The 17,886-nt window shown below is 38.4% G+C and overlaps 3 protein-coding genes across 5 annotated transcripts in view; 2 read left to right on the top strand and 1 right to left on the bottom strand.

Annotated features, from left to right (window-relative positions):
- arhgap17a (Rho GTPase activating protein 17a) overlaps window positions 1–2,829 on the bottom strand; it is a 30,282-nt gene extending 27,453 nt beyond the window's left edge. For all 3 annotated transcript variants that reach the window (XM_062443097.1, XM_062443099.1, XM_062443098.1), the window contains exon 1: window positions 2,315–2,829. In XM_062443097.1, the coding sequence (XP_062299081.1) occupies window positions 2,315–2,367 (53 nt within the window). In that variant the 5' untranslated portion in view covers window positions 2,368–2,829. The remainder of the gene's footprint in view (window positions 1–2,314) is intronic.
- Window positions 2,830–5,876: 3,047 nt separating this feature from the next.
- lcmt1 (leucine carboxyl methyltransferase 1) lies at window positions 5,877–12,809 on the top strand. The gene is made up of 11 exons (XM_062442498.1): window positions 5,877–6,257; window positions 7,190–7,281; window positions 7,542–7,663; window positions 7,863–7,939; window positions 8,762–8,823; window positions 8,944–9,046; window positions 10,033–10,153; window positions 10,700–10,801; window positions 10,945–11,036; window positions 11,544–11,641; window positions 12,142–12,809. Exons 1-11 carry the CDS (start codon window positions 6,172–6,174, stop codon window positions 12,162–12,164), a joined length of 978 nt encoding a protein of 325 aa, XP_062298482.1. The 5' UTR covers window positions 5,877–6,171; the 3' UTR covers window positions 12,165–12,809.
- A 1,316-nt stretch (window positions 12,810–14,125) lies between these two features.
- On the top strand, window positions 14,126–17,356 carry LOC134003511 (aquaporin-8-like). The gene is made up of 5 exons (XM_062442735.1): window positions 14,126–14,403; window positions 14,834–14,960; window positions 15,392–15,606; window positions 16,460–16,594; window positions 17,314–17,356. Exons 1-5 carry the CDS (start codon window positions 14,126–14,128, stop codon window positions 17,354–17,356), a joined length of 798 nt encoding a protein of 265 aa, XP_062298719.1.
- The last annotated feature ends 530 nt before the right edge of the window (window positions 17,357–17,886 follow it).

Here is a 17,886-nt window from a genome sequence, read left to right as displayed (position 1 = left end):
AGTCTTTCAGGATATATAAAAAAAATCCTCTGCTTGGAATAATAAATTGTTCTTGACATGATTTTTCCAACAAAATAAAAAAAATCTATTGCTTCTCGTTCATTGAAAAAATCTACTATATGCAAATGGTGTTTATTCCAAAAGTTTAAACAGTTGGATTCGAGATCTTTCCTACTTCGCTGGAAACACCATTCTCAGTCGTGTACGCTGGACGCAGCAAGTTTCCACGCATTGTACTTGTGGGAAGTGGCACACCGGCCCTCGATTGACTCCGAACGAGTTGTGATGTCACAAATCGGGCTCGAAGGTGCGCCCTTTTAACTCTGTGGAGCAACTTTCCACTTTGAGCAGACGGACGTGAAACAGCTTCTAGTGTCAAACACATTTCTGAATGGAGGGGGGCTTTAAAAGTGATAAAAGAGGTCTATGAGCCATCAGTTTATGCTAATGCTCCTTTATTATGTATTCCATTTAGGATGATATATCATAAGCTGGAAAGCATGATCATAGTTGAAAATACAGACAGAATTATAGCTGAAATGTTCTTTTCCTTAACCATCTTGACCTTTTTAACCCCACAGAGGCTATCATGTTTTTATTAATGTGGAAAAAATGGTTGTACTCTTTCTGTTTGCACATGTACTACAGTGTAAAAAAAACAGATAATAGAAATGAAAACAGATGTGACAGGAGAGGTCATGGGCTTATACAACAGGCCTCCGTGATTTTACAATGTGGAAACTGCATTTATTTGTCAATGTGTCCTTCTGCCTATTTGACGATGACACATTATTGTTCTCAGTAGCTTTATCTGGTAGCATCCAGTACTGGCTGCGCCCAATGTCCGCCTGAGGTGCCAAACACTGTTGTTGAATCCCATATACACACACACACACGCCAACAACCACAAAAGACACACACACACACACACACACAGACCATGAGAGCCAACCTCCCATGATGAAAACATCCTCTGACGTGGCTCGCCCTCCTATCCACGCAAGCTGGCTGAAGCCTTCTCTACTTTAGACATCCAGTCACAGAGGGACAGTGTGTGTCATCACACAGCAGCATAATAGCTCTAGTTAACGGGCCTAAAAATGGCACAACACACGCCGCCATTGTTTCGTTTTTAACTTCTTGTCATGAAGTGGACCCGTTCACCTCATAGCTTAAGACGCTGCAGCAGTTTTCATGTTCAGAGGACACTCTAAGTGGAGGCAGGCAGATACTTCCACCACTTAAACGCATTATGCTACTTTATATGCTTTAAAAGTTTGATGTCTGGTCTAAGCTGGGAGTCTAATGTTTCACATTATGGAGAAGATCTTTCTAGCACTTTATCAGCACTGAGTCTATTACAGCTCATCCAATGCTTTCACCTATTAGTCCTGACTTATCATATTTTCCCCCCTAATGTGATGTCTGAACTGGAGAAGACATGGACTGGGTAGCAAAGGACTCACCCCCTGGCTAAGTGATGCACCAATATTAGTGCTGCGACTCTCAATTATTCTCGTTATTGATTAATCTGCAAAGCATGTTCTCGATGGATCGGTTAGTCGTTTGGTTGGTGAAATGTCAGAAAATGGGGAGAAGTGTCAATCCCTGTTTCCCAACAACCAAAGTGCCATCTCAAATGTCTTGTTTTGTCCTTCACAACAGTCCATAACCCAAAGATATTCAGACACCAAAAGATAATAACCAAAAACAGGGGGGGGGAGTGGGAACATAACTGGTACATACTTAACCCTAAGCCACATATCTTCCTGTGTATTTTCCAAAATTCATCAAACATTTCCGCAACAACCAACATCTCGATTCTGACAAGAGAAAGACGTCATGGTGAGAAAAGTAGCTGCTTCTGCCTGCTATTGATTATTTCCCAAGCAGATAGTGCTCACTCTGCTTTAGATGGCTGATTCACTCTTTAAAAGGAGGACATCTGGTTGGGAGATGTGTGGACGCTTGCTACAATTGAAGGAAAGCGTTTAACACTCCCATCCCACCCCCCCATCCAAGTTTTTTTTATTAAGACTCTCATGTCCTAAAGTCTGGCTGTCGACCATTAAAAGCAAATGATTCATTCATGAAAGACTGTCCTTGTCATCACAGCCTGCACTGATTAGATTTTTTGCAGTCGTTCATGTGATTGTCCATCTCTGTTTTACAGCGTTTTAACTAACTTTTGGAAGAGTGTAGCTGAAAGTTATAAAGCATAAAGAAAAGGCAAAGTGAGAAAGACAGTGAGAGATGCTACTCCTGCTCGCTGATGAGCCTCTTTTCAGTAAACAACGCAGACTTGAATACTTGCCTGCCAACTGTTTGATTGGCGAGCTGTTTCATCCGATTGAACTGCTTCTTCATTTTCGGTCCTTTGCCAGTCGAGTCTTCCCGAAGTTACGCTTCAAAGCCGGGCTTTGGTTTGTCATGAAGTTCACAGGGCCTCTCTCCGTCTCAATTTTCCCAAGCTGTCGCTATGACAGGGAAAAACAAGTGAGAGCCATTGAGCCCAAAGCCAATTAAAAATAGTTTGTAGCCTCGCTAGCCCCTAAGCTAGCCTTTCCCAAGTGGAAATCTCAGAGAAAAGTTCCCCTGGAGGGCGACGGCATGACCCGCGAACCGTCTTTTTGGTGTGTTTCCGTACATTAAAGTCCCGAAGTTAAGCCGTGACTAACTTTCTCTGGCTCCGGCGGCTTTTCATGGCTCTTCTCGGGGTCGCTGTCTTCACCGTTAGCTGGGCGAGCTAATGTTACCGAGCTGGATAATCCGTCGGAGCGGAGCAGGGAGCCGAGTGAACAGCAGCGGCGGCTCACCTCTGCCACTGCCAGGAGGAGAGAGAGAGGGGGGGGGCACAGGGGTGGAGGGGAGAGGAGAGAGAGGGGGAGTGAGCAGCCGGAAACAACGTTACTGCACCGCAGCATCTGCCAGCCAACACTACCTCCCCCTGGACACTCACTGGAGAAGCCCACCAACTAGTTCCTAGGAATAATCCAAGTGCCATAGTTAAACATATATTCAAACAAAAAAAACTGCATTCATAATTTTGTTCAAGAGTCACTTTAAATGATAGTTTCACAAATTTTCAACAGTCAAGTGTTCATATGAATACAGACAGATGTTTTTCTTGCTGTAATCATTCCTCCCTGTCATGCAGGCCCTTAAGAGATCCTTTCATAATGCATTTTCAATGGAAGTGATGGGGGACAAAATCCACAGTCCTCCTTCTGTGCAAAATGTATTTAAAAGCTTATTTGAAGCTAATATGAGGCGTCAGATCCCAAAATCGGTCAAATCAAGTCAGTATCTTTCAAATGTGCAGTCTTTCCGTCTTTTTGTAATGATCCCTCCACTGCTTTTGAACAATTAAACACTGCCAAGAAGCAAAAGGGTTTTTATTTTTTATTAAAAAGACTGAAACTCTGGAAGATATCCACTTGCTATGACTAATTCAGATGCCTCATTATTTAAAGATAAACCTGCTTCAATGTTCATTTGGGCACCTGACTGTGGTTGTTAAGACAAACTGTAAGTGGCACATGTACTGCAAGTTGGTCTAACAAAGCAGCTCTCTGAGTTTCTATTAAAGTTTTACATATAAACCTACAATAAGTGGTGATTCCATCATAAGACACAAGAAAAGGATCCAATAACATTCGCATTTGGGAGCTGCAATCTATCCCAACATGCATTTTGGAAAAAGCCAAGGAAACACCACATGCACCCAAGACAGGCTGACTGATAAGCAGATGATATCATAGTGACCAGCCTGTTTCAAGACATTTTTCTGTCTCCAAGCTGACTGACATCCCTCCAAAATGTGTTCTCTTTGCAATGTATTCTCCCTTTGGTCTCCTCTTATTTTTAGAGAAAATGTGCTGAAAAAATATGAACATTAACAAGTTTAACACACTTGCACAAAAGCATGTAAAAACATTAATGTAACATGAGATGTAAAAACCCCATTTGATAACATTAATAGAAATAAGATCAAATCAAATGAAAATGCAATACATAGAATCTGTGCTTCAGATGTGGTCATTTGAGACTTAATAAGCAAAAACAAAAAGAAAGTATTTAGCCATGTGCACACAATCCATAAATTGGTGCCTCAGTCTTTGAAGCCATAAGCAAATAGAACCTCCCTTTTCCCAACAGACAGAGACTCACCACCGGTCACTACTGGTCGATCACTTTGCTTTATTTGAGACCAAAAATCTGTTTGGATCTTTAGGGGACTACTTTCAATCTTTGTAATCCTTAGAAATGTGTGTTAAATGTGATGAACAAAGCCAAATACTTAGGAAAATGCACATTTTACGGGAAACAAGTATTAGCATAACACCAGTTCTGGGAATTGAGCCCACATCCTTTTAAAGCCCTTCAATTCAAGCGAACTGACACCACTAAAAACTGAAAATGACTCAGACAGGCTTCTGTCAGTAGCCAGATGCATTATGCTTCTGTCAGAGGATCGAATCTATAGACCCATTTCAATTGGTTGGCCGCTTCGTCTAAGACAAATAAATGCTTTCTGACCAGTGTTTTGATATTGCTGGACGCCCTTTTGCAGAGAGAGACACATGAGGCATCTTTCATTTGGACTGTCTTGTGAATGTCCATATTTTCAGCACATTTAAGTTTTGCACATGTTCTCCCCTGTGTGAGCTTTCATGTGTGAGTTAAAACCACTGAATACTTTTCTGCAATCCCAGCAGCTGTGCATATTGTCCTTGTGAACAACCATGATGTGCCTGAAGCAGGTGGCTCTATGGGGGGAAATTCAGCGAAACATGCACTGCATTTGTCAGATTCCTCTACAGGATGATTGGCTTGCAGGTGTGTGGAGCTGAAGTCTGATACAATGTTCTGCCTCAGCCTTCAGCCTTCAGGCTTTGCAGCTGTATGGTTTCTCCTACATGTGAATGCTCAAATGTGTGTGTGTGTTCTTTTTTAAAATTTATAATAAAGCTGCTGAAGTTTATTCCGCAAGTAGGACAAATCTTTCTCTTTTTCATGTGACTTTCTAAATGCTGCATCGGGTCCCCCTGAGGAATTCAGACATGCTCCAGAAATACCACAAGGGAATTGTTGATTATCTGAGTGACATGAGGCGTCCTTAATGAGGCTGGCTGTGTGGTGGTGGGGTTTTTACACACAATTTACAAAGAAATGTGTCAGAGTGTCTTTGGATTGCATGTTTCACATGGGGCTTGATGATTATTCTGTCACTGTTCTGCACCCCCCCCCCCCCCACCCCCCCACCCCCCCAAAAAAAAAAAAACTCCCCAAAATCTGATCGTGATCCAAGGCTCATCATCCTCATTGTTTAGACTCTCTTCTGCAGAATAATCGAATGAGAGCAGCTGACCATGAACAAATGCTTCTGATGCCTCTACTTTAGCTGCTCCTTTCATTGATTCAGTTCATTTATATTTTTAGCTGCATTATTAGCTTCATTTCCCCAATACTACATTTGTTTTGATACCTAGTACCAGGATGTCAGGTGGTAAATACTGAACACAAAATGAAAAATTTAAAACATAAACTCCATTTAGAAAAATATATTTTACACACTTTCTGTTGTACCTTGTCAGGTTTAGTGTCCATTTCAAGTTAAAGGTCAACCAATGCAAGACTAGTACTGCATCTCTAACCCAAACATATATACCTACTATAGATATATATATATAACTTCTGGCATGAACAGAAAACATAAAGCATTGCTGATCTGTGTATATCTGTGTATTTAATGTGACTTTTGTGGAGAAGAAATTCACTTCTTTAGCAAATTCACAGAGTAATATTTTTAATATGAAAAGCTTGAATTGAACCGGATGTATTTATCCCTGACGACCGGTTAAACCTAGCTAGGTCTGAGCTAGTTGTTATTTATCAGCTAAATATCGTTTTCTCGTTTGATACTCCATACTTTAATTCAGCTGCTGGTTTGCTCTCTTTACGGAAGTACTTGAGCAACTCGACTATGCTCGCAGTTTTATTTCCCCTCTTCCCCGTTTTAGTTAATAAGCCCACCTGTCAAATTGAGCTAGCCGGTTAGCTTTTGGTAGCTAGCCAGTGTGTAAAGCAGAAAGCAGGTGGGCGAGATTATGCAACGCTCACAGTTTTAATGTCAACTTCATAACGTCAGGACCAGGATTAGGATCATTCATGGCAGCTCGGCAGCCCTTCACAGACTCGGATACTGCCGATGAAGCAGTGAGGGCGACGTGTGACGATGCAACCACATGTAAAAGGTAACGTTAAAATCAGTTTGCTTTAGATGCATCATGTTCAGGTCACTTAAATTAGCTTGTTAAAATCCTTAAAAGGACACCTCATCCTTCTTCCTCTTTAGAAATCCAAGAATCTATGAATATGCAAATATTGTGTTTAATTGCTGGACACAAGATGTCTCTTTCTTAATTGTTAAATCCATTCTCAGTGTGTGTGTGTGTGTGTGTGTGTTTTTTTGCACTGGAGGCTTCAAGGGTTGCATATTTAGAAATGTCCACATCTGTAAAGTGGACTCAAAACTAGTTGGGATGTCACAAATCCTGGCCACAGACCCGCCCCTTAAAATCAGATTTTCATTAAGTACAGTGACACTTTCTACTTTTAGCAGATGTAAGTGAAAACAGCCTCTAGTGTCCATCTCTGCACGTACATCATTCTGCACTGTGAAGCTCAAACATCCATCTGTAGGAAAGGAAAACATGTTTTTGAGTGGAGGGGGACTTTAAGTTGAAGCTAAGGAGATGTTTTATGTCAAATATTACGTTGTGTGTGTGTGTGAGACAACCAATGCATTATTAATTCGTAATGACTGCAACCAGCAGTTACTGGTTAACAAATCTAGCACACACAGGGTAACATGGACATCCCACTGTAGTCTTCCTTCTGGTCTGACTCTCTGATTGAGTTCTTTATCACATATTTATGTTTTCCTCTCTGCAATTTAACAGTGGTCAGGTAGCGCACATACAGAAAGTTTTATTTGCTGGGAAAGGCTGCCTAAGGTTTCACAACACTGAGCTGAAAGAGGCACAGAGCTGATTCTAAGTAGGATCAGCAGTACAAGCAACCCTTTTACATTTAAAAAGCACATTTAATTCAGTGTTAATATCAAACATATTTACTACAGCTTTAGTTACACATGTACTCATCAAATTTATCATTTGTTTTCTAGGTTTGCTAGCAGTAAAAACTACTGGAAGGACCCTTATATCCAATACTTTGTGAGATCAGTAGGTGAAAGGAAGGCACCTGAAATCAACAGAGGTGAGTGATTCTTTAACATAATCTGACATTTTTACTTTATTCAACAATCGTTGATCAGAGAAATAATATGTGTTATAAGCTGCAATACAAGTCACTTATGCGCTGATGGCCTGCATATATGTATTGCTGTACTTTAAAAAAAAAAACAAACATATATATATTTTAAACATTGCTAGTTGTAAACCACATTACATAAATGATCTGAGCAATAACTATTTATATGACTTCACACATGTGTGTTTTGTCCACTTATTTTTCAGGTTACTATGCCCGTGTCCAAGGAATGAACCATCTCCTTGACGCGTTCATCAGAAAAACAGAATGTGACTGTCAAGTAATCAACCTGGGTGCTGGACTGGACACTACGTTCTGGAGATTAAAGGTTTGCGACATTGTGACTCAGTGCCAGCACTCTGGTTAAAATGTAAATCTCGGTTGCTCTACTACGGCACATTGTCTTCTTTCATTTAACTTGGCTGCATCAAACACACTTTACTATTTATTGTGTGTGTGTGTGTGTGTGTGTGTGTGTGTGTGTGTGTGTGTGTGTGTGTGTGTGTGTGTGTGTGTGTGTGTTATAGGATGAAAACATCATGCCACGGAAGTTTTTTGAAGTTGACTTTCCAACTGTTGTGGCCAGGAAAATACACAATATAAAGTAAGACAACCAGGCTATTTTTTACTTACTATCTTATTTTTATCTACCACAAGTACCTCCTACAGGTTAGAGGATCTGATCAATTCTGCAACATCTTCACAATCTTAATTCACGCCCACGTTAGTTTAACCGGTTATGATTAGTAAGTGAATCATGTTTTCATCCTTTTCTGGCTGTATGATGTAATGTGGCTTAGAGGTCAGCAGAGGGAGACAAAGCACTTCAGTAAAGGAAAGGACATCTCAGTATTTACAAATGTCTTACAAAGAAAAAACAACATTGAGGAACATTGTAAGTGTATTTAAACTCTGTGTTATCCACTTATGTTTCCTGGATAACAGCTGATATTTATTATATGCAAATTATGACTTACGGTATTCTAATATTTAGGTGAGGCAAAGCACATTTATTTGTATAACACATTTCAGCAACAAGGCAATTCAAAAGTGCTTTACATAAAACATAAAATGCATCAGGACAGAATATAAAAGCAATACATGGAAAAATAAAAAGATGTTTAAACACAAGTGTTAAATCTGAAATTAAATGAAGCTAAAATAGAGTATTTAAGCTTTAAATATCTAGTAAATGACAGTCAGTACAATACAATTACAAATGCTTGTACAGAAACTAAGCTAACAAATACAGTAAAATGTAGCTACTCTCTAATTAGTTTATACTAATCCATTAATCAGCTAATTGTTTCTATATTAATATGTATATGTAATAATGTATATGTGATGCTCTGGATAACATGAATAGTTGTATTTGTGTGTGTTCATCGTTAGTGGATTTGTATTATAATTATTTTTCTTTGACCAGGACAAAACCACCTCTGTCCAAACCTCTCATCGAAACCCACTCAACAGACTCCTTACTATTAGGTAATAAAACAAAAGTTATACGCCTGCCATCAGTTTATTAACATATATTCTTTATTTCACACCACAAAATCTGTCTAAATGTGTGCATGTTAATGTGTGTTTTTCTTTTTGTTCGCTCAGATGCCCACAGCCTGGACTCAGACCGGTACTGTATCATCGGAGCAGACCTCAGAGATGTCTCTAATTTGAATGAGAAGCTGAAGAAGTTCCAGCTCAACCCAGAGTATGTAAAAACGCAATTGTGTCTCTACTTTACATTTCTTATCTGTCATGTTAAACACAGTCATTTAGATTTGAAAGAAAGAGTAAGTTAACTTGAGGTCAATATTAGTGTTTTTTGGAATAAGTCCATGCTACTGCTGCATGTCAGTTTTCATTTTGTTCTCTAGAAATCGAGGAATTCAAGCTTATCTCTGTGTTTTCTTGCTGGGAGTAACTATAGATAACAGAATCACTCTAGTGTCGGTGTGGCTGTAATGCAGATGATCAACCGGAGCGGTTTTGAGACATTTTTGTGTCATTTTTATGACTTACTCCATGACGTGAATTTGAACTGAACCCAGACATAGTTATTTGTGAAGGGGAATACCACAAACTTTTTACAGCTACATTTAAGTCCTCAGTGGTGTTTGGGCAGAGTATCACTTTATAGGTATCAGTGGACCATTTTATTGTAGGATGATTTCCTTCTTTGCATGATAGGATGTTTTCTATGGCAAGGAGAACTGCTTAACCTCAGCTCTTACCTCCCATTAAAAAGAAATCTGTATTTGTTTAAGGAAGTTTGACTGAAAAACGAGACACTCTTTTTCAGGATGTGAATGAGGGTTTGTTAAAAAGTCATGATTATGTAATAGCAAGGGTCACTACTTCCCTGTGATCTGCACTGAGGCCTTTGAATAAAATGGAAGTCATAGTGTAAGTAGTTTTAAGATCATAATGTTTCATAGAGTGGATCATGGAGTATAAAAGATAGACTCTTTCTTTTCTCGTCAGTTTGAAGGCAGGTTGTTCTTGGTGCCCAAATCCAGCTTTATCCAATCATTTCTCAACATTATGAAACATTTTCACACAAGTTTCTGTGCTTAACTGAATGAAATCTGTCAAAATAGATATGAAAACTAAAACCTGTTTATATTAAGTAAGAGGATTCTTCTCTGAATGCTTTCTAATTATGTCATTATATTTGTGTGCTGCTCTCACCTCCAGATTACCCACACTGCTCCTGTCAGAGTGTGTGATGGTTTACATGACGCCCAGCCAGTCCTCCAATCTCGTTCACTGGGCGGCGGAGACCTTTCACACCGCCATGTTCATCAACTACGAACAGGTAATATAAACAAATGACACAGTCGTTAAGATAAGATAAGAAGTACTTTATTAATCCCTTGGAGGGGGATTGGCTTTTATTATCACAATTATGTCACAATTTTCATGAAGCATCTTGATTTTTCTTTTCTTTTTTTTTTGGAGTAAAAGTTAGTACATTAACTTTTAAATTAGCTTTTTCATGTCTGTCAGTGCTGCTTAGCTTTGTTTGGCTGTGGTGGATTAAAGATGTAAAAAAGAAAAAAAAGAATTAGATGTAAGAAGTTGATTTTTCTGCTGGAATTTTTTGGATTTTGAATATGAATTATGCTTCATCCTATATGTCATATTTAACACACTTAATATTAAATTCTCCACTCGATCACTCAGTAAATCACCATTTATTTAAATAACTTTAGTGGTGATTTAGAGACATTCAACAGGAAATGAAAGACATTTTAACACACAGATTTGGTATGTGTGTGTTTGAACTGAGATGCAGTAATGTACCCTTTCTTTAAAAGAAAAACATAAAGCTTCATCTAGACTACATGATCTGTGTGTCCAGGTGAACATGAGCGACCGCTTTGGCCAGGTGATGGTCGAGAACCTGCAGCGTCGTCAGTGCACATTGGCAGGAGTAGAAGCCTGCCAGTCTCTGGATTCTCAGGTAACTTCCAGCACTCCTTTAACCTTTATCAACCAACACAGGTCTCTTTCTCAAAGAATGCTCTCCACACTCAGTCTTGAACTTGTGTCGCTTGCTGTAGAATATCCAGACAGTCAATAGTTTAGTGTTTTCGGTGCTTGCAGAGGGATCGCTTCCTGAAGACTGGCTGGGAGCACGCTGATGCCCTTGACATGATGACCGTCTATAGTATGCTTCCCCAGGATGATGTGGCAAGGTAATGCAGGCCTAACACCACCCAGCATGAGCCAAAGCTGAGTTGTTCAATTTGAACAGATTCAAAACAAAGTGTATTTCATCTTCCTTCATCTTCAGTGAAATTAAGTTCAAATTGTAGGAAGTTAGTTGGCGGTATGAGCACTTTTGTCCTAAGCACTTTAAATCAGGTAATATGGCAATTACAAAAACAGATCTCAGTATGTCAGACACAAAAAAGACTGCAAAGATGAGCAATGGTCACTGGACTTTAATAAAGACATCTAAATACATATATATATGTAGTTATAAACACTGAAAAAAGTTTGAATTCTTGTCACTTCACTTTAACCTTCACTTGAAACCTCCAGCGCACACAATGAGAGGCCAGACACATTTTTTAGGAGGTAATCGAACCTATTTGTGGAAAAAAATTAACATTTCATTTTTAAACATTTAATCTTTTGGACTTCTTTGACACAAAAGTTCTCACATAATTTTTTGTTGATTGTTTTTTAATGTTTTGCAGAATTGAGCGACTGGAGTTTCTTGATGAGAAGGAGTTGTTGCAACAACTTCTTCAACACTACAGTATCTGCTGGGCTACCAAGGACAAACTCAATCTGGGTAATGAACAATTATAATTTAGTTGCATTTCATTTGATTGTATTAAACTTGTATTCCTTAAAATTTCTACTGTGGTTGATTTGGCAGCACCCATGGTTTAATACTACAGCAAACATTTGCAGTTTGAAATCCTGAAGGGAATGGCATATCCCACCATTTAAAATGAAAACTACTATATAGAGGCATAATGACAGAATGTAAATATATTGAATGATAATTGCTGAAAAAACCATGAATGACCGAAAGTAGTTACAAAAACATGGTTTGATTTCATAAAAATCACAAGGATTATACCTTTAATGAACCTGTAACCTGTTGTAGGAAATTACACTTGTCACCAGGATCATGTCTGGCCACTATGGCGCCATGCTGTCTGTTAGTTTTTTTACTATGTGTTACTCATATTTCGTGTTAAATTGTTCATATTTCCACACATCCACCCTGTTTGAAGTGTGCAGTGCAGTCACTTACAATAACAGGTCAATGTTCTGTTTCCTCAGGGCTGTCACAGTTGGCATTTTGAGGGTGAAAACTGCTCCGCTGTCGGGACAAGTTCGACATGTATGTTCGCCAAAATCAACAGCAGGACAACATGCGTAAAAGGAGATGTGGAAAAGAGGAAGTCCATATTCTTCATTTAACCCTCGTTGGGGAGTTATTCCGGTGTGAAAATCTTGGCATCAGCAGAAAGTATTTTCATGAGCATCCTTTGTAACCCTTGTATGGTCACAGTGCAGGTTGAAGATAAGAGATGATTAGGTTAAGAACTGTGAGAGGTTCGTCCTTACACTGGCACTGAATTAAAAACCTCAAAATGGATCAAGTTTGATTTTGTTTTTTGAAAATTGCTTACAGACAAACTTCTCCACAATTATTATTTCAAAACCTACTCATCAGTGTTGGATGATTGAAGAATGTATCACGTTTTAAGAATTTTAGATGTCATATGATTGTCATTGCCTGGTTTTTATGTGCCATTTTAATTGTATTTATTGATCAACAGTACCTCCCCAAAAAACCCAGAAACATTTTCTTATAAAAATATTCATGCATGCAGATTTTTTCTTTTTCTTATTAAATTGCAACATACATTACATACAACTACTGGTTGCCTGTGGAAATGTTTATTCTTGCCCCTAGTTTTCCAACAGCAAAGATGACATGGCAAATTAATTTGTAACAGATTATATTTGATGAATGTTACTCAAGTGCTGTTGCATAAAAATGTTGTTTTGTGTAAAATTGTGTTATGTTTTTTTTATGTACTTTGTTATGGACTTCATATCAAAATATCAGTTGGATTATCTGCAGTGATGAGCTGAGGAAAGATATCAGCGAATCAGATATCAGTGAATGTTTGTGTATTTAGTTATATGACATGTAGTAGATGGTGCATTGTCCAATAAGGCCTTGCATTCATAGAGAAATAAAGTTTTATTACAATGAACATTTTATATAGGGATCTAAGCTTATTTATGATTTTATGTTCAGCTACTATTTTCATCAGGGTACACCCGAGACCAAGAACTAGTTAAAAGGAGGGTGAATTGACATTTAGCCCAGTATCACAACAATTAGTGAAAGAAACATGAAATATACATGTGCATGGATATGAAGTTTCTCAGCACGACTTTCAAGCCTGTGTGAAGTGGCGCAGATCAAACAACGTCTATAATAAGGTGACAATTGACATATTTGGAGGTGACAGACTGGGTGGATAGATAGATACCAACCCAGACACAGGGGAACCACTGTTCAATTCACAGTCCAACCGTGAGTCAGGACAATTTGTTAAAAAAACATATCTATGCTTGTCTTGGTGTTTACTGCCATGACGAATAAGGTTGGCTAATTTTAAGGAAGTAGTAACCCACACCTAAAAAATGTGCTGGCACAAAAGGTATTTCTAATTTAAATGCATTAGTTTGAAAGGCATGCTGAGTGTCATGAAAAAATGGAAAATTCATGCCAATGTACCTTAATCTATAGAAGAAATGTTGTGACTATTTCATGACACTGGGTTGTTACATTTGACAGGTGGCCAGACACAATTAAAACTCCAAAAGAATGCTTATGTTCTTCTGTATTTGCTGGATGTGTAAATATTGAAAAAGCAAGGTTTATATACTCTTCAGATGTATTAAAATATTTTAAAGACAGAAAACATAAAAATGTGGTATCAACTAAACAAAACTAGCACTGGTGGTTTGCTCGAGTAATAACTCACCTTTACTTGTGGGTGTGTTCTTTTACACCTAACACAGTCCTTGTGAATGAGTGTCAAATGTCTTGGGAGTATAAACAATTGCAGGAAGGTGTGCCATCAGAAAAAAATAGGGATGTGCGTATGTCCTTTATGCATCAGCTGAAGAAAGTCTCAATATATATAAGTGTACATTCTCCTGCCATGTAGTGCAGTCTGTGGTCAACCAGTGGAGCAAGTGATACTGAAGTAAGGCAGAGAGAGTTTCCTGCCAAGTCAGTATGTCAGGATCAGAAACCAAGACTGAGGTCCTCATGATAGCTGATGCAGAGATGGAAGGGCTACCAGCAGGGAGAGGCAAGAGTGCTACAAACAAAAACGCCTGCACCATCTTTGACCAGTATGTTCAGCCCTGCCTGGTTGAGCTGCTTGGGACGACCCTGTTTGTATTTGTGGGGTGTGCGTCTGTCATTGGAAATGTAGGAGCTGGTGCCATCCAGCCTGCTGTGGCACATGGACTGGCACTGGGTGTGCTGATTATGGTGTTCGGGCCAATTAGGTAAGGACCAATGACATCATATTTTGTTGGGTGCTTTAAGTTCTTTATATTGTATGTTTATGTATGTTATATTGTTTATATTGTATTGGTTTCTTGCTCTTTCCTCACAAAATAACGTGAAATACAAAAGATGGGTTAGATTTGATTGACTTTAAAATATTGATGTATAAATATTTTTCTCATTTAAAGCCATTTTGTTATAATATGTGAATGTGTTTACTGCAATTTTTGACAGCATCAGGTGAACTTGCCAACAGCAGAGTAGGCTACATTGACAAACTTTCAAAGGCTGATTGTCACTTGTATCAATATGATACAACAAAATAAATACTAATACAAATACTAATTTATAAATTGTATTTATCCCATACAATTAGTTTTTATTACCATCATATGAGACCCAGAGTAAAGTTTATCATGTTCATTTCAGTGGGGGGCACTTCAACCCTGTGGTGTCTCTGAGCATCTACCTGTGTGGAGGGATGGAGCTGCCTCTGCTGGTGCCTTATGTCCTGGCCCAGATGTTTGGAGGGATGACTGGTGCAGGTTTGGCCAAGGTAAGAAAATGTATGGAAGCTCATTTCTGCCAGGAAAATAAAAAAGTAGATGAAAAGTAGGTCATGATAAAAATAAAATTGTATGTCGAAAAACGTATATAAAAATATAATATATTAAGGAGAATAGGAAGTTTTACTTATTGTCTCATAATTTTGATATGTTAGATTAAACTGATTATCTCCTAAATTTTTACTTCGTAAATCAAAAAATGTGGCTTCCTGTAATTGTGACTTAGACAAAATGCTGATTTATTATGCCATAACTGTGATCAAGTCAGATCAAGTTTGACATTAAATGACTGGTATGTTAAGTTATCTTTAATCCTGTTAACACTTGTTCTTGATTTCCTGGCATCTTTTGTTGGGCATAAAAAAAATGAATTACAGAAAAAAATAAATTATGATTACTACTCTATTTGTTCTACTTTTAGACTATGTACCCTTCTACACTGTATACTGCTACCCTTGGAGGAGCCTTTAACGCTGCGGCAGTCACTGGCGATCTGGGAAAAGCCACCCTGGCAGAGGTGATGATGACCCTGCTCCTTACCATGGTGGTGTGCATGGGGGCCGTCAACAGTCGAACACGCTCGGAGTGGGCTCCTTTATGCATTGGCCTCACTGTGACAGCCAACATATTTGCTGGGTAAGAACCACAGGCAAAGCTAGAAACTGTAGGTCCTGAGGTCCAGAAAGTGACTGGTACTTACTTCACTTTCTCTTCATCTCCAACGTCATCAGTCTTTGAGACCACAACCAGGGCATTAACGTAGATATTAGAAATATTGAAGTCATGAGAGAAAAAAGGCATGCTCTAAGAAATTACATTAGATTTTTTTCCTGTAAGTCTAATTTTAAATTTACCAGCTAGAAATAAATGACTACACATCAACTTAACTAAGTAGATTCTAACTTAAACTGTCTCAGAATCCCCTCCATTTTCATTTTAATTAGCATCAAATTACATTGTTTTTGTGTGGTGGAAAAATATAAATGCTTTATGTGTTCATTTTGTTGGCCTAGTCTAAAATAATGCATATCTAATAAGCTTAAACATAATAGGTTTTTAATATCTATGACTGTATGAAACTCAACACAGATTGCTAATTGCTTTAAAGTCTCATAAAAAAAGAGTACATGGCCATAGTCTACAGCCCCAACCACAACGCTCCTCTACATGTGTTTATTATCTGTTATCAGATGGCTAATTGTAAGTTATAGTCTTTAAATTGATATGGTTGATTGACTGTTTGTTTATTGTCTCATTTCTGTCTCGGGACATTTTAAATCTATACATTTTTAAAGAAAACACTGTAAAAAACTATTTCAACATGTCTCTAAAAAAAACTTGCATCAGAATGGGGACAACATTTCTTTTACCTTTGTGCTAATAATTATAATAATAATGAAATCATACAGGTGGTTGTACTGTTGCTGCATCGCTCTAATCACTAGCAGTGTACTGTAACAGTGCTGATATGTGCTGGCTGTTGTTTCAGAGGGGTGGTGTCTGGAGCCTGTATGAACCCTGCTCGAGCCTTTGGACCTGCAGTGGCAGCAAACCACTGGAACCTTCACTGGATCTACTGGGTTGGACCCACTTGTGGTGCACTGCTCACTGTCAGCCTCATCAGGTATGAATCAGTACAGAACACAGTGATAGTTTAGGATTCAAGGCAGGAAATAAAGGCTCGCAGTATGGCTGTAGGGCTGGCAATGTCCATCTGCTGGTTGGTCAGTTTGATCCAGACTAAAATGCCTCAACCATGGTTGTCAGACAATATACTGTAATCACTGTCCCAGACTTTATCTTTAGTGCCACCATGAGGTTGACATTTGATTTTGATTTAAACAACTACTGGATGGAATTGCCATGTAATTTAGTGTAGACATGCATTCACTCAACAGGATGAACTGTAATAACCTTGGTGAACCCTTAACTTTTCATCTGGTGCCATTTATCCAGATTCCACACATTACCATTTAAATCTAGATTGTTTTTTCTCTTAAGTTTAATAAACCATTAATTTGATTATACGTGGGCAGAGAGCTGTTGGTGAAACTTAATGGCACTTTTCCCTTCACTATCTTTTGTAGATAGACAGGTGTGTAGATAAGGGACTAGTTTAAACCTGAAAGCTCATGTGTACCCTGTGCTCCTGTGGCTCCACCCTACTGACGTTCAGCTTTATTACAATCGGCCTGTTTATAGTTCAGTAAGCTATTACTGATGATGAAATATGTTTAACCTTTAAATATGTTTTTGTCATAATATGGAATCGTATGTTGTGCCGTCATGAATGACAAGTGATGATCAGTTCATTAAATAAACATGTCTCTATCTCTCATGCAGATTGTTGTTTGGTGATCAGAAAACTCGAGTTGTGCTGAAGTGAACGCCTAATTTATTAAAGAGGGTCAGTAGAGGGCATCCAGACTGACCTGATGATGGCTTTTTTCATTTGGATGTTCGTGCATTCCTCCAGTTGTCAGACTGTGTTATTTAATTTTTTCAGCTAAACTGTGTACATCTGTGTATGTCCTCGGATCAGCTATAACAGCTGGCATCTGCTCTTTCACTCAGTTTGTATTTCATGATTCAGTAAAGTGTTTAATGATATATGTTGTATATGTCAGCTCCAGACATGGACTTTACATATTATTGATAATAAATTATACATTTCATACAAATGATCACACCTTCTGTTATCTTTTTTCCTTTTCTTTCTTTGGCATTTTTATCTTTATTGGACGCAACAAGGTCCCTGGCTGGAATTGAATTAAGTATGTCGAGATGATGCTACGTGTGTAGTAACTATCGGGCTACTGGGGCACCACCTACTATTATTTATTTACAGTTTTGTAGTCATTATTCGGGTCAAAGTCCTGAAATGGAAAAGCTTGCTTTTATAGTTTTATTATTTAA

This window comes from Scomber scombrus, chromosome 21 (assembly GCF_963691925.1).
Source record: "Scomber scombrus chromosome 21, fScoSco1.1, whole genome shotgun sequence".
NCBI lineage: Eukaryota > Metazoa > Chordata > Actinopteri > Scombriformes > Scombridae > Scomber > Scomber scombrus.
This window is presented reverse-complemented; position numbering and strand designations above follow the sequence as displayed.